This window comes from Nicotiana tabacum, chromosome 14, assembly GCF_000715075.1.
Source record: "Nicotiana tabacum cultivar K326 chromosome 14, ASM71507v2, whole genome shotgun sequence".
NCBI lineage: Eukaryota > Viridiplantae > Streptophyta > Magnoliopsida > Solanales > Solanaceae > Nicotiana > Nicotiana tabacum.
In genome coordinates, this window is record NC_134093.1 from 13,323,598 (window position 1) to 13,340,252 (window position 16,655).

A 16,655-nucleotide genomic window follows, 5' to 3' on the forward strand; every position below is an offset into this window, starting at 1 on the left:
CAACGGAATGTGCAAATACAAGACACTTTGTCCTTAATATTTATACAGTATTTATGAAGTTAAGGACATCATGTCCTTAATATTTACACAATACTCATAAACTTAAGGACACTATGTCCTTAACATTTACACTGCACACATAAAATTAAGGACACCATGTCCTTAATATTTACACTACACATATGAAGTTAAGGACATGAGGTCCTAAAGTTTAACCACAGAAGGTGCAAATACAAGTTAAGGACATTATGTCCTTAACATTTACACTACACACATGAAGTTAAGGGGGTCATGTCCTTAACATTTACACTGAATATATGAAGTTAAGGACACCACGTCCTTAATACTAGCACAGGGGTATTTTTGTCCGGGCGGGTAAAAAATTATTAAGCACTGGCTAAAAAGTAAATACATTTTAAACGGTGGCTAAAGAGTAAAGACATCTCTAATTAGTGGCTAACCGTGCACTTTCCCCTCAAGTACAAGAACCCATACCCCATATATATATATATATATATATATATATATATATATATATATATATATATATATATATATAGTCTGAAGGCTTGAGAAAGTCCTACTTCCTATGTCCCAATTTATATGGCGGAGTTCAGATTTTTAGAGTCAAACCTTAAAAATTAGACCGTGAATTTAGACATAGAATCTTTAAGTTTTTTGAAATAAAATTTATAAATTTAAAAATTACGTAAAAAGTATTATAAGTCACAATAATTAATATTTTAAAATATTTAAATGAAAAAAATAAGGTCAAAAAAAAACTCATTTAACTCTCGAAATTCGAATCCCGCCACATAAATGGGGACGGAGAGAGTATAGCTAAAAGACTGGCGAAGTCACTCTTGTTGATTAACTGAATTAGTCTTCCTTTTCACTGTTTATCATTCATATAAGTTACAAAATGAATAATTAGTTGATTAACTACAGATGATTCATTAAAATACGATTACCAACTATAGAAACTATACAAATTAATGTGAACATAGGTAGAATAATTTAAGTGTACCATTTAACAAGAAATAGTCCACCCAAATATTTAATCTTCTTGACTCTCTAATAGGGTCTTTTTATAAAAATATATATTCCTACCGTCCCAAAGAGGATGATACTTTTCGTTTTCGGATACCGCCGTAAGGAGGTATAATGTAGAAAGCCTAAGCCCGATGCAAGTGTAAGTGGTTGATTCCACGACTCGAACCCGTGACTTAAATCTCACACATAACAAACTTTACTGTTGCTTCGAGACTCGTACCATAAAAACTAACCTCACTATATGTTAAATCTGACTAGTTTAAAAAGAAAGAAAAAAAAGACTAAGTTATTAATTGTCTGCTTAACAAATATTTTACGTCATGCACCATACGTCAAAGCTTGTACGTAATTATTAACCTTTGCGACCAATAGAAACAATACAAATTAATGTGAACATAGGTAGAATAATTTGAGTGTACCATTTAACAAGAAATAGTCAACATTATCCATCCAAATATTTAATCTTCTTGACTCTCGAATAGGGTCTTTTTATAAAAATATATATATTTCTAATGTCGCAAAGAGGATGATACGTTTTCGGATACCGCTGTAATTAAGGAGGTATAATGTAGGCAGCCTAAGCCTGATGCAAGTATAAATGGCCGATTCCACGGCTCGAACCCGTGACCTAAAACTCACACATAATAAATTTTACTGTTGTTCCAAGGCTCCCATCGTAAAAGCTAACCTCACTTTCTATCTATTCAATCTGACTAGTTTAAAAAGAAAGAAAAAAAGACTAAGTTATAAACTTGAAAACCAACTACCAACCTAATTTAATTTAATCTCTAATGTAGCTGGAACTATGACTATTAAACCAATAAAACAGAAGAATCAGATGAAAGACAACGATATTCCAAGTCAAGGAAATTATAAAAGGAATATAGGAAGTCCTTATTTTGATTTACAGCTTTCAAAATTCAAACAGCAATGGCAATGAATATTCAAGAAAAATTTCAGAGAATAAAAAAGATAGACTTAAGTACTAATATAAAGTCATTAAGCACACAATCTTTACTCAACCAGCCTAAGTGCAATTCTTTTTATTGTTAGTTAATACCAACACAAGAAACATTCTATCTACACAAAACAATGATCATCTCCAATTCTAGGATCATATCTTTGTTCACAAATTTACAAAAACCAAACATAATGAAAAATCCTAGTCAAGCCACTATGTTCTTTTTCTCTGAGCCAGGAAAAAAAGTTACTACTAGAAATTACTCTCTCAAGGTTTTATCAAAGAACGATTCTTCCTTTCCTATATTATCCGACATAAAGAAGAAGAAAAACAAAGTTTACGACGATGAAGAAGCAAAAATAGCAGAGAAATGGAAAGATATTCATGGTCAAAACGATTGGGAAGGGATGCTTGATCCTATCGATCCTCTATTACGAGCAGAGCTAATACGTTATGGTGAGATGGCACAAGCATGTTACGATGCATTCCATTTGGATCAAGATTCTAAGTTTTGTGGTAGCTGTAAAATTGATCCTGGATTATTTTTCCAGAGTCTTGGATTGTCAGCAAATCATGGTTATAATGTAACCAGCTATATTTATTCCATGTACCATATTAATATACCAAGTTTTTTTAAAGTACCTCTTTGGCCTGATGCATGGAGTCATAAAGCAAATTGGATTGGCTATGTAGCAGTTTCAAATGATGAATATTCGACACATTTAGGGCGTCGTGACATAACAATTGCGTGGCGTGGCACAGTGACAGATCTTGAAAAGATAGCAGATTTCATGGATTTTCAAAAACCAACTAGATATCACAAGATTCCTAGTCGCGATCCAACCATAAAAGTTGAAGCAGGATTCTTGGAAATCTACACCAGCAAAGACGACGAATGCAACTTTTGCAAGGTCTCAGCAAGAGAACAGGTTTTAGCTGAAGTGAAGCGATTGATAGACAGATACTCGAATGAGGAAATAAGTATAACAATAACAGGACATAGTTTGGGAAGTGCTTTAGCTACAATAAATGCTTATGATATTGCAGAGATTGGACTAGATGTACGCGAAGATGGTCGCGTTATACCTATATGTGTCTTCTCATTCTCAGGGCCAAGAGTTGGGAACATTAGATTTAAGCAAAGGCTTGAGGGATTAGGAGTGAAGGTGTTAAGAGTAGTAAATAAACATGACAAAGTTCCAGCAGTTCCTGGGATTTTTCTAAATGAGAATGTTCCTACATTTGTTCAAAAAGTTGGTGAATTGTTCTTACCTTGGTGTTATTTGCATGTTGGAGAAGAGCTTGTTTTGGATCACAAGACTTCCCCTTTCTTGAAAGATATAGATAATCTCACATACTTCCACAATTTGGAGGTTCACCTGCATTTACTCGACGGGTTAGTATAACTTTCTTCTTATTTAAGCTCTATTTAAGTTTATTAGTTTTTCTGATATTAAAAACAAAAGTGCAGTCCGGTGCACTAAATTTCCTCTATGTGCGGGGTCCGGAGAAGGGCTGGACCACATTGGTCTATTGCACGCAACCTTACCCTGCATTTCTGCAAGAGGTTGTTTCTACGGAACTCTTTTAAATTATACTTTCACTTCCTCCCCTTGTTGGTCGCACACCGACTCTTTAGAGCAACGGTAAAGTTGTCCCCGTTATAGGTCATGGGTTTGAGTCTTGTTGGAGTCACACACCATCTCTTTAGGGATGTGATGGTCTTTTTATATGATTTTCGGCAATTCTTACCTTTTGAGCTAGCTTTTAAGGTTGAGTTAGGCTCAAGGTGCATTTTCTTATCATGTTATCAAAGCCAAGCCCATCCTAGCTCATGATTAACTCGATGTTGGACCCTCGTCTTATATTGTCACGCTCCAAATGTTCAGTCCTGGGCGTGCAGGGGATGCTGAGTCCCATATCGGCTCTTTAGATATAAGATGGTCTCTTTATATAGTCTTGGACAATCCTAGCTAGTGTTATTCCCGTCAATATTCCTGTATTTGTAAATATTAATTCTGCAAAATATAAGTTAACGTAATGAAACAATAATAATAAATTCGAGCCCACTGAATTCACAGTGTTTCCTTAAGGAATTTAATTCCCTCCTAGTACCCAAGGTAATGGATTATTTCCTCCCAGGATAGAACGAATAACACACTGGTGTAGCGGTACTTCAAACCCCAGTGTTTCGGCGAACACAAAGTTCGGTAGCAAATCACACTTACAGTTGCTTTGTTTGAAGTTAAAAACAATGCAGAATGAAGGAGTATATACTCAGAAAAACGTATGGAAATTCTGAGAGGAAGGAATGCAATGTATAGCCAATTTGTTGAGCGAATTGTATGTTGAGTTTTTTTGGTATCTTTCTTCAATATTTGCTGCTCATATATATAGTAGCCAAGAAGGAGTGCAAGACCAAACGTCCACCCTTCATGGTGGAGCAAGCATTACATGTTTGTGGAGCAAGCACTTCATGTTTGTGGAGCAAGCACTTCATGGTGGGAAGACCATTATCCGGCTGCCAAATTATCAATACACGGATTGGAAAATATCCGTTTACAAATACGGATAATCTTACGTTAATATTTACTATTAACAAATAAATTTGGTCCAAAAAATTAATCAATCAATCGATCATTTGACCAAATCCAAATCCAAATCCGTAGCCGAAGCCGTAGCCGAGCCGAGCGAGCGACGACGACGGCGCGAGGTTTGCTTTCTTCTTAACTCTTTAAGAGCTACAAGAAGAGCAATTATATATATACCCACCAAAAATGTCTTCCACTTCCAATATGGGACAATGTCTCATTGTTAAGAGGGGGAAACTTAAAATTTTACTCAAAATTTCATTTTCCCTCCATTTCCCATTCACCCTCATTTTAAGAATATTACATCTTAAAATAAAACCTCAACAGCTAGCTTCCAGGGTTGAGTTAGGTCCAAGCTATGTTGCGGGAGCTCTCCAAAATACTTTCGCACATGTGTCGGATCCTCCAAACTTAACCTACTTTTGGAGGATCCGACACGCACCCACTGACATTTTCGGAAAGCCTGAGCAACATAGGATCCAAGATCCATTTTCTTACGATCAACCCTTCCTTTTTCCATTGACACCTCTACAAAATTGTTGCACAAAAATTTGAATCTGATATGTTAAAGGCCTATGACTAACTACATTAATATGTTCATATATATAAGCAGATTTCATGGGGAAGGAAGAAGCATTTGGCATGGGAGCAGCAGGGAAAAAGCTTTGGTGAATAAAACAACAGACTTTTTAAAAGATGATTTCTCTGTTCCACCAAATTGGTGGGAAACAGAATACAGAAAGCTAATTGAGCAGCACAAAGGACAGTGGATGATCGATCATCAACAGAGTAGTCTCAAGAATCATTCCCCTGAAGAAGATGATCAAAACCATCACCTTTAGCAGTTTGGTTGTTCTTATCATACTTTTTGCCGAATTATTACAGATGTAATCATAAAAAATCTACTTTTTAAACTTGTGGTATAAAACAAGATATAGGTATTTGTGGTGGTTATAAATCATCTCATTCTCTGTTAGCCGGCCGCCAAAATCTCTCAGACTTAACGTTTGATCATAAGTTTTGATAGAATTAGCAACTCATATAGTATTTTCATAAAATTTTGAGTACTAAAAATTGATAATAATGTCTAAATAATAGTTGGGATAGTGATATGAAATTAAACATTAAAAAGATTCCACATAGGAATATAAATGGGGCGCGGCAGGGTAGGGTAGGTCGGGGCAAGCCATGACATGTTAGGCCTGCGTACATATTTTTTAATCATTCAAGGAACACTCATTTTTCTTGAGCCGAGGGCCTTTAGAAACAACCTCTCTATCTTCATCAGGTAGGGGTAAGATCTGCGTATATACTATCTTCCCCAGACTCCACTCGGTAAGAACAGGAAAATGCTATCTCTGCTTCAATGTAACTACATGACATTTGTTATTAGTTTCTTGTTCCATTAAAAACAAGCACAGGGGTTGCGGATAATGAGGAGAAAGAGGCTAATTGGAGAAGTTCTGTTTGAGGGGCTAGCTAAAAGTTAATCGTGTGCTATACTTACCCTATTGTTTAGATTGGAACCATCCACTGGTGCTTGTATTAGGGTAGGCTGTCTACATCTCAGCCCCTTAAGGTGCGACCCTTCTCTGGACCATGTGTGAACACGGGATGTTGTGTGGAGGCTGCCCTTTTTTTAAGATTGGAATCCTTTTTTCTTACTACTACGGAACTAGTAAATGCATGGGTAAATTCATACTTCTATGGAAAAAAATTCGGTTTTGGGAGTTGGGATCAATGAAATGTATGGAACTATGGAGTATGAAATATCAATTAGGGAAAAATGGTTTGATCCGAGACCCGAATTTGAATTTCGGGTCGGGTTTTGGAAAAGGGTCACCAAATCGCTTTTTTCGAGCTCGAATTTTGGTCCTGGGTTTGGAGCGGATATTATGTTTGTTGTGGATGGGTGTACATTAGAGAATGAGCTTAAGGACATACGAGGCGGATGCAATATTGTAGCACTTGGTTCATCTGAATTCAATATTTTTGACGTAGAATATAAATATATATGTAAAAAACTCAATAAGATTGCAAGAAATAGTGGATATGAATCCATAATTTTAAAAATATAATGAATTCAACGGCAAGAACCTTTTAAAGGTTGAACTCGTAGAGTTTAATTACCGAATCTGTCTCAACTTAGAGCGGTTAAAGATGAGATATTGCAGAAAAATGCATTGGTGAACTCCCAGACCTTGACGATTATAACCTGATGCACCTGTCTAAATCTACCAAAATGCAACCTAACAAATATAGGACAAATGAAAAATACATTTTGTATACCAAGTTTTGGCTTACTATACATAAAATTCAAATGACATTATAGTCTTAACAACAGACAGATAGGGGAAAACAACTAAACCAAAAACATCCGAGTTTACAGCAAGCATACAAAGGTAACAACCTGCTGCGACAAGAAGTTTAGTTTTCTCCTTGCAAATATCCGATGAATGAATATTTAAGCAAAAGGAGAAGCTGAATTACATTTGGAATAATAGAACCACAAACTTGTACAACAAAATACACTGATGATAAAGGTCAATGAGGCTGAGGTCTAAGGTTGCGAGAATATGTCAAAACCATCACAAAATCTTTGGCAGAACCTCCCACTTTTGCCTTTCTAATTTCTGAGCTTGGTGCTGCACGTAACCACAGCTCTACTAGTCGGTACAATGGCAATGCAGGAAGAATCGGAAGGCCTAACATGCGAATCTCCACCTGCGCACATGTAACACATCTCAAAATCCCAAGTGTCATGCATAAGCTAATAAAACAAATTTTGAAGTCACTGTAAGTATTACCTCGTCTTCGCTCTGGAGACTCAGTTTTTGTGCAAGATACTTCTTTATGTACGAAGCGGGCATATTCACATCCCTATTTAACCAGAAAAGATAACAAGTTCACGGAAGCTGGTAAGCAGGGGCGAAGCTACATGTCTTAAAGAGTGGTCAACACTGACCACCCTACGTCGGAAAATTACACTACGTATATAGGTAAAATATCAAGTTTTAGAGGTATATGACATATATTGAACACTCTTTACCGGAGAATTTATTTCACTTCTTTCAAGTTTGAAGGAAATTTCTGGCTTCGCCGCTACTGGTAAGAGCCCCTTCCGAAAAGTAAATGATGGTACAAACTAAAAACCACAAGGATTAATGGTTGTTTGGTGGTGTAATAAAGGGACTTACTTGATCTTTATGTAGCGGGAAGGAATCTGTGGCAAAGGTGAAGGACTTTCCCTGAAACAACAGGTGCAAGAACATAATCATCTTATTATAAATTACTACTACCTAAAAAAGACGAAAATGTCAAGATTAAACTCAAGAAAATCTTTTGAACGTAAGGCAGAAACTCACTGTTTATCAGATGCAACTAGAGTAAACCAAATAGGGCTGGTTCTTTCATTCTTTCTGCTGCTGCTTGTGGCCTCATTAGTAACTCGTACTTCAGGCGCATTACTTGATCCGCCACCAGAGGGAAGTGTTTCTTTTTTCTTTCTGCCACGGCGTCCCTTTTTGCCTTTTCCTGAAGTACTTGATGGTGCTGCAGCTGGAATATTAGTTGATCTAGTTTCCTCTTTTTGAACATTTGGTTTGCTAACTTTGTGTTCCTTTGTTTTAGAAGGGACGTACTCTTCATCATCTTCATCATCTTCTTCTTCGTCTTCATCTTCAAGATTGACTATTGGAGCGAAGTTTGAGGCAGGCTCTGTGGACTTGGATTTGTTGGAATTGCCTAAACTCACACCTTTAATTACCAAGGTATTTAGTGGTTCCCATAGGTCATTCATACCATCCAACGGTTCACCTTTTCTTGGAGTAGGTTTCTTTGAGATATCATTCTTTGAGGTCTCAGCTGCACTCTCCACCTTCAACAAGTGAGACAGTAGTTAGCAAAGCAACAAATGTATTCAAATAAATAAGGAAATAAAAGGTCGTCGTTTGTCTCATATTGTGGCCAGGTTGATATATCTTATGTCAATCTTCGCCTTTGGATTGACTACATGAAAGTCACACATTCAATATCATATTAGAGCACACAAACGTGCTTGATGAAAAAGAATCAACCTCACATGTGAGGGCAATCTTGACGATTCATGCATTTTCCAACTGTTTAAGCTTTTAGATGAGATGGTCATACGATTCAATTATAGGTTTTACTGTCAACAAAATATTTAGAACTTGTTACAGCAACTTGTCTGCCATGCCAAGTTCCAACCATGTTACTTTCTCCTTAAATTGTTATCAAATGTCTTTTAGAAGAGAATGAATGGACTAAAAGTTCCACATCTCAGTAGCACATATTTGGAACATTTTAGCCTGTCTAGCATCAAGTTGCTGTTTTGTTAAATTGAAAGTAAAACAACAACAACAACAACAACAACAACAACAATAAAAAACCTAGTATAATCCCACGGGTGGGGTATGAGGAGGGTAATGGGTACGCAGACCTTACCCCTACCTTGTGAAGGTAGAGAGGCTATTTCCGATCAACAAAAATAATGGGAGACTAGAGGGAAAATTACCCAATAACAGACATATGCTGATATGAGTAAAACATAAAATAGAATTCCACCAACCTGTTCTTTATTTTGAGTAGCTTTGCCTGAAAGAAGAGGAGTACTTGAACTTCCAGACTGATCTCCCTTTAACTTGTGCTCAACATTAAGATCAAATTTAATTGGATCTTGAAAACGAGGAGCATTAGCATTTCGAACGTGGCCTTTTCTTCTTCCACTCGGAACGTTCTGATTATTTGAAACTTCAGGTTTAGTACTCACTAAGGAAGAGATTGACTTCTCCTTTATCCTTGAGCTAGTAGCAGGCAATGGATTATCAATAAGCATGGCATTATTATCCTCAGCAACCTTTTTGCTTTCGCCTTTTTTGGAGTTTCCTTCAATTATTCCACGCTCAATGTATTCTTTTCTTCTATTAGAGAATATGTCGCGGATCTCTTGGACTTGGTTATCAGGCCTGTAAAGGAAGGACTAAGGTTATATCCATACATACTTTTTCACACATATATACACACTAATATACGAAGGGGGGCCTTGGCGTAACCGGTAAAGTTTCTGCCATGTGACCAGGAGGTCACGGGTTCAAGCCGTGGAAACAGCCTCTTGCAGAAATGCAGGGTAACGCTGCGTACATTCCGGCCCTTCCCCGGACCTCGCGCATAGCGGGAGCTTAGTGCACTGGGCTGCCCTTTATATACACACTAATATACATATGGTTCTGTTTGACTCGCAGAACCAATGCTAAATCTGCCACTGTGACACAAGTGCTATTCTCAAGGTCATAAATCTAGTTGTTTCTCTACTGCTTCTCCCCAAAATATGGTTTCAACATGGCCTAAATCAATTATATGTTGAAAGCTGGAATAGACTTTATGACCAGACTGGCAATAGTTTTAGCATTTCACAAGTGTTTCTTTCTCTGCTTCATTTTAGAAATTTAAAGGAAAAGGGTAGCTGGTAAAATTATATTTCCTTTCTTACTGCTTTGAATATGTGTGCCATGAGCCGATTGTCTATCGTAAACAACCTCTCTATCTGCTTCAGGTAGGGTAAGGTCACCCTACCCTCCCCAGACCCCACTTATAGGAATACACTGGCCGGGTATATTGTTATTGTTGTTGGTAGCTGGTAAAATCAACCAAATGGAAAATAAAGCCAAGATCTTTTATTCAAAAAGTAGTGGCGTTTGGACCAGTTTGGGCGCTCCTTGACTATTCATCCGATACCTTCTACTTCCCACCAGCACAGGTGCCGTGAGACTACAACAAGATAAAAGAATGTACAAACTGTATCTTACACTCTTAGTGCTTCAAATTCAGTTAAATAGCAGAACTGCTACTATGCTTGAAAACTAACTCCATGCAAACTAAAACAATATCAGCAACTTTGCTCAACATTGTCAAAATCTTCAGCTCAAAACCAGATCCAAATAGCCAGTACCATTTTAGTTTATTACAATGCATGTTATATTAACCCAAGAACTGAAGTTCAACCTTAGTATTAATCATTCAATTACGTCTAGTAATTTTTTTTTATGTACCTATAAAGGGCAGCCCGGTGCACTAAGCTGCTATGCGTGGGGTCCGGATCTATTGTACGCAACATTAACTTGCATTTTTATGTAAATATATAACCTTATAATCAATAGTATATGACTTTAAGGCTTAAATACCTGATTTTCTGCAATGGAGCACAGCCTAAATCCAAGTTGCATACTGGACAAATATGCGATTTCTCTTCTGTTATCTTCTTTGTTATGCACTTCTTGCAAACTGTTAAGATTAAAGATTAATTAATCAGATATCAAAAAAGAAATTAATCAGATATCAGAAAACTTCATAAAACCATGCAGCTTTTGCTAGAATATTTAGATTTAAGCCAAAGAGCTAGTGATAACTCCAACTCCTTTGATAGCTATAGTAAATAAAATCCAAAAATAAGACATAAAAATAATCTAATCCAGTGTTTCTCGACTAGGGCCAAATGCAACAAACTGATCATACAAGAAAAAGAAAAATTAAAAGAAAATTAAAGACTTAATTAATCAGTAATCATGATATGTGCTAGATTAAAAGTCCATGCAATGACCTAGATCACATAAACTTTGAAAATGACACAAACTCTAATGAAAAACATTTGAAAGAACGTAAAAAAAAGATTGAGAAAAATCAAGATCTTGAAATCCAAAAGAATTAAATTAAAATTAATTAAAAAAAGGCAAAGATTTTCTCACATCTGTGACAGCATTCTTCAATTATGGTGACTTTTTTGCATAGTTTTTTGCAAATTCCGCATGTCAAAACACTCTTAATACTTGCTTGCCGTGTAGCAAAATCCATGTTAATTCCTTCATAAACTGCAAAAAATAAAAAAAGAAACCAAATCAGTCTTTTCCTTATAAACTAATGCATATATACATACAGCGGCGAAGCCACATGCAATCAAGGAAATTTAATTTTAATCCCTTCGCCGAAAAGTTACACCGCATAAATAGGGTAAAAGTAATCTTTTTTTAAACATATGTATGGAATTTTGAATCCCGTTAATATAAAAGCAAGCTTAAATCCTCAGTGTGACATTTTAAAATTTTTTAATCCCCTTAGAGAAAATCCTGATTCTGTTGTTCTATACATACACCTTGCAACCTTTGCATGTAATGCACCCTTAAAAAATCAACTCAAGAAAATCATGTAAAGAGAAAAAGAAAATGCATTAGTAGTACCTCTTTTTCTTGATTTTTTGCAGAGTGAAATGGTTATGTGTGTAAAGAAAAAGGGATATATAGAAAAAGGGAAGCGGCGGGTTTGGGGAAGAAGTAAATTGAAGTTAAGGTTGGGTTTTGGATTATTGGAATAATATGAGAAAAGGGTTTTGGATTAGAAATAATAATATGGACAAAAATTAGTTGGTTTGTATAAATGATAATATTCTTACTCAACTATCTCTTCCATGGCTTAACACCATGAATATGATACCAGCAGCTTCAGCCACCTTAAGTGAAAAAAACCCATGTATTCTATGGGCTTTTCTTATTTTTATTTTTCCATCTTTTTTTTATAATGAAAATTTGGATATCCATAAAAATGTCCGTCCGGTGCACTAAGCTCCCATTATGTGTGGGGTTCGGAGAAGGGCCGGACCACAAGGGTCTATCGTACGCAACCTTAGCCTCTATTTCCCACAAGAGTCTATCGTACGCAACCTTAGCCTCTATTTCTGCAAGAAGTTATTTCCACTTTTCACGGCTCGAACCCGTGACCTCCTGGTCACATGACAACAACTTTGTATATCCATGCTGTCAAAAAACAAAAATCCAAAATGTCCATTACAAAATAATACTTACACTTCATAAATGTTTAAAAACAATAAGTAAATGCCCAGTAGGTATATACGTTGCACGTTTACATTTAGGGTATAGGCATTCAAAAAAAATAATTCCAAAATGTCTTTTTCAAAAAAAATATTACGCTTCATATCCGTTTTAAAAAAAATGCGTAATACCTAGCAGGTATACACGTTGTACGATATACATTCAGGGTATAAGCGGTCAAAAATATTATTCCAAAATGTCCATTCAAAAAAATATTATACTTCATATATATATATATTTTTTTAAAATACGTAAGTACCTAGCAGGTATATACATTTTACGTGTATATTAAGGGTATTAGCTGTCAAAACAATTATCCCAAAATGGCGATTTCAAAAATAAAAAAATTCCATTTCGTATCCGTTTAAAAAATACAATAATACTCAGCAGGTATATGCGTTGTACATATACATTCAGTGGTCGTTTGGTAGCTAGTTAGGAGAAAAGTTATTCATGTATAGGGACAACATAACTTATGCAATGTTTGGTAACCATTAGTCATTTTGTATAAAATTCAGCATAACTAATACCATATTTGGTTGTCATTTTACAATTCTACATAAATAATACATGTATAAGTTATGAGTCAATCTATGTATTATTTTATACAGAGTAGAAGATGAAATAACTAATACAAGTAGTAGTAATACATGAATAAAATATTGAAATGATAAATTTACTCCTATCATTTTACACATAAAGGCTTCCTTCTATATATTGATTTGTATCAAACCCTTTGGAGAATAAGTATGGAGATACTAATGCTTCACTGCTAGGCTCTTCTTCTTATCCATCTATTAGAGCCAAAATCAGTAAATAAGTATTTTACTTTAAAATTTATATAACGTATATCAATTTCTAATATAACAAATCAAATATTCAAAAAAAAAAGAAGAAATCATTGCGTAACTAATTCATGTATAACTAATACCTACATAACTCTATCCGACAACCATACGACCCCTCAGGGTATAAGCGGTCAAAAACATTATTCCAAAATGTCCATTTCAAAAAAATATTGCACTTCATATCTGTTTTAAAAAGGTACGTAAATACCCAGAACGTATACCTTCAGTGTATAAGCGATCAAAATAAATTATTCCAAAAGTCCATTTAAACTTTGTAACGGTAGATTCAGGCAATTTACTTGCAATTTGATTATTCCGCCGAATAACACCAGTCAACACGTATTTTGTGTAACTCTCTACTCATAAAGTTTACCCTTCTTGTATTTATTCTCTTGTGATTTAATTAAATACGAGGATTTAGGAATGTTTAAAGGTGAAAAATTGTACATCCTCAACCGTTATACGATCTATAAAGGTAAAAGTATCCTTTTAAATCGATTTCTTATTTTCAATCTTAAAACTTTCTTGAAAGAGCGGACAGAGGTAGTCTAAACCTTACTAATATGGAATTTTCGTGTAAATGGTTAGATGATCAACTGTAAACAGCAATTGTTTTAGTAAAATTTATAGCTGTGAAAATATTGCTAAAAATTTACTCGCATCTGGTGATACATATGCATCAATCAAAACTAGCTAGATCATGGCAATCAAGTCATTAGATAACAGAATTTATTAATATTAATATTGAGCATGAAATGAAACAAATATTACAGAATTTATTGCATATATCAACCAATCACGAGTTTCCATGTCAGCGCTATTTTGTGTCATTAACATCATAATAATTGGCTAGAGTGAACAATTTTCATACTTCAGTTAACCATTCGAAACAAAACTAATATCATACATTAAAAATCAAGGAACTCGAATGTGAAATTTCAAAGTTTCATCCTAAACATCATTCTTCTTTATATTTACTCCCCCCTCCCCCCCAAAAAAAAAAAATCACCACATTCGCGAGAAAAATATACTGTGTAGCTAGTATATGTATATATATTATGTATTGACTCCCCTTAATTTCCTGATATATTTACTTTTATATATTTTGACACCCCTTAATAAAAATTCTGGCTCCGCCACCGATTAGTGGCACCTCTACGCCGCCAGCAAAAGGGATTATATTTTAATTAAAGATAAGGATTTAAACACGTGATTAAAGGTGAAAAAGACTACACGTTCAACCGTTACTATTTATGAAATATCCATTTTAAATAGATCTTTTTTTCTTTTTCCTTTTTTTTGTTGCTTTTTTTCTTTATACTATACCTTGGAAGAGAGCTAATCGAGGGTTTTGGTTTAGAAATATATGGACCAAAGTAGCATTGAAAAGGAGGAGCATTAGAATTATTTCACGAGCAATTTTTCTTCCACTCGAAACGTTCTGATGATTTGAAACTTTAGGTCTAGTACTTACTTAATTAGTAAGAATACTTTTGACTTCTATTTTCTCCTTGAACTAGTAGGCAATGGATTATTAATAATCACGCCACTTTGATCCTTAATTTTTGCCTTCACCTTTTTTGGAGTGTAACAGTGATGTCTGGTGCAATTTGCGTGCACACTTCTGTTTGACAAAAAAAAAAATATAACTTTCGGTTAAAATTATTATATTTATAATGTAATGATGGGTTAAACTTAGTTAATGATAATATCTCAAAATGCGGATCCTGAAAGTGTGGATAATGTGGAACAGATCTAGTGGGAGATTGACAATAACATGCATTAAATATTCCAAAAAGTATGAGCAATAATGGAGGAATAACTAGCAATAAATGAGTTTTAAGTAAATAGGAGGACTGATTCACCCTATAAAAAGTGAACTAGATGATAGTTCTTCTTGACAATGATGAATGACAGATAAATCCTAGAATGTTCGAATTATTCTCGGATCCGATGAAAAAGTATGAAATAATAGGGACAAGAATCTTGATGAAAAAGTAATGTTTGTATCTTTGTTAGAGAGCGAGAAATATGTTCTTATCTCGTGAATATTAAATATCCCTTTTCCTCGTCTTTTGTCCTCTTTATATGGGACATATCCCTAGTAAACCCTTATAATACATGCGCAGAGAATATTCTTTAGAATATTTTCTCTATTATTTTATTCTAAAAACTAGTCGTTACAACTTTTTTCACGGATCTCGTACTCGACCATTGTAAGCGTCCCGATCCCAAACTTCGCCATTTTCTAATTGACCTTGACTGATTCTGCCCTCAATACTTCCTTGCCCTAAATGTTCCGTCGGTAGATTTCCACCCATACAACTTCAAATATTCTACCAACTAGCACCTATTACGTTATATCAGCACACATGTATTGGCCGGGTAACTCTAACCACGGGGTTTACCCTTCTTCCAATTTGTTCTATTGTGTTTTAATTAAAGCCAAGAATTTGATGCAGAACACGTGTTTAAAGGTGAAGAAGACTATACCCTCAACCATTATGAATTATAAAATATCCTCTTAAATAGATATTTAATTTAGTTATCAGATTATATTGCCAAGATCATAAAATAAATTAATAGCAGAATTTATTAATGCATGTATCAGCCAATCGCGTATTTCCAATATTGGCTAGAATGACCAAACTTGTCAAATATATACGAGTTTTTTACCAAAGCTAATGTCATTTTGTAAACTATCACGGGACTTGCGCGTGAAAGTTTTCTTTAAATCAATAACATATTTCTCTACCTTGTAGACCTTGTAGGGTTATGTCACCCCTCCACCACTAATTATGAATTGTCATATAATCGAGTCATAAAATATCTATGTTTTGGATTATGTAATTAACATTGAGCATGGAAAAGAACTAATAAAATATGGACTAGGTGCAGTTTGCGTGCGCATTTCAACTATTTTATCAAATACCTATTAAGTTTCATAAATACATGTATTGGGTGACATTAAACATGTGATGTCATGATCCAAAATCTCATCATAGGCGTCGTGATGACACCTAGTCTCTAAGACTAGGTAAGCCAATTTCAATTACATTTTTGAAGTCATTTTTTTTAAATTAAATAAGTAATCAAAACTAACAGCGGAACAAATATGAATATACAACCTCCCAAAACCGGTAGTACTGAGTCACGAACTCTAACTGAATACATGAAATGATCTTAAGGATCGAATACCCAATACTGTTTGAATAATAAATAACAGTACAATAAAATGAAAAGGTTTCAAGGAACTGCGATGACCATGCAGCTCTGCCTTGAATCCTTGCGATCCCACTCTAAC

At 35.0% G+C, this 16,655-nt stretch overlaps 2 protein-coding genes across 2 annotated transcripts; one reads left to right on the forward strand and one right to left on the reverse strand.

The window, feature by feature from the left end:
• The first annotated feature begins 1,999 nt into the window (after nt 1–1,999).
• Nucleotides 2,000–5,563, forward strand: LOC107808363 (phospholipase A1-Igamma2, chloroplastic-like). The gene is made up of 2 exons (XM_016632872.2): nt 2,000–3,410; nt 5,219–5,563. Exons 1-2 carry the CDS (start codon nt 2,146–2,148, stop codon nt 5,445–5,447), a joined length of 1,494 nt encoding a protein of 497 aa, XP_016488358.1. The 5' UTR covers nt 2,000–2,145; the 3' UTR covers nt 5,448–5,563.
• A 1,335-nt stretch (nt 5,564–6,898) lies between these two features.
• LOC107808361 (E3 ubiquitin protein ligase DRIP2-like) lies at nt 6,899–12,074 on the reverse strand. The gene is made up of 8 exons (XM_075230363.1): nt 11,856–12,074; nt 11,367–11,489; nt 10,806–10,905; nt 9,194–9,590; nt 7,971–8,482; nt 7,803–7,853; nt 7,413–7,485; nt 6,899–7,329 (listed from the first exon to the last, which is right to left on the reverse strand). The coding sequence occupies exons 2-8, from the start codon at nt 11,470–11,472 to the stop codon at nt 7,150–7,152; spliced, it is 1,419 nt and encodes a 472-aa protein (XP_075086464.1). The 5' UTR covers nt 11,473–11,489; nt 11,856–12,074; the 3' UTR covers nt 6,899–7,149.
• Between the last annotated feature and the right edge of the window lie 4,581 nt (nt 12,075–16,655).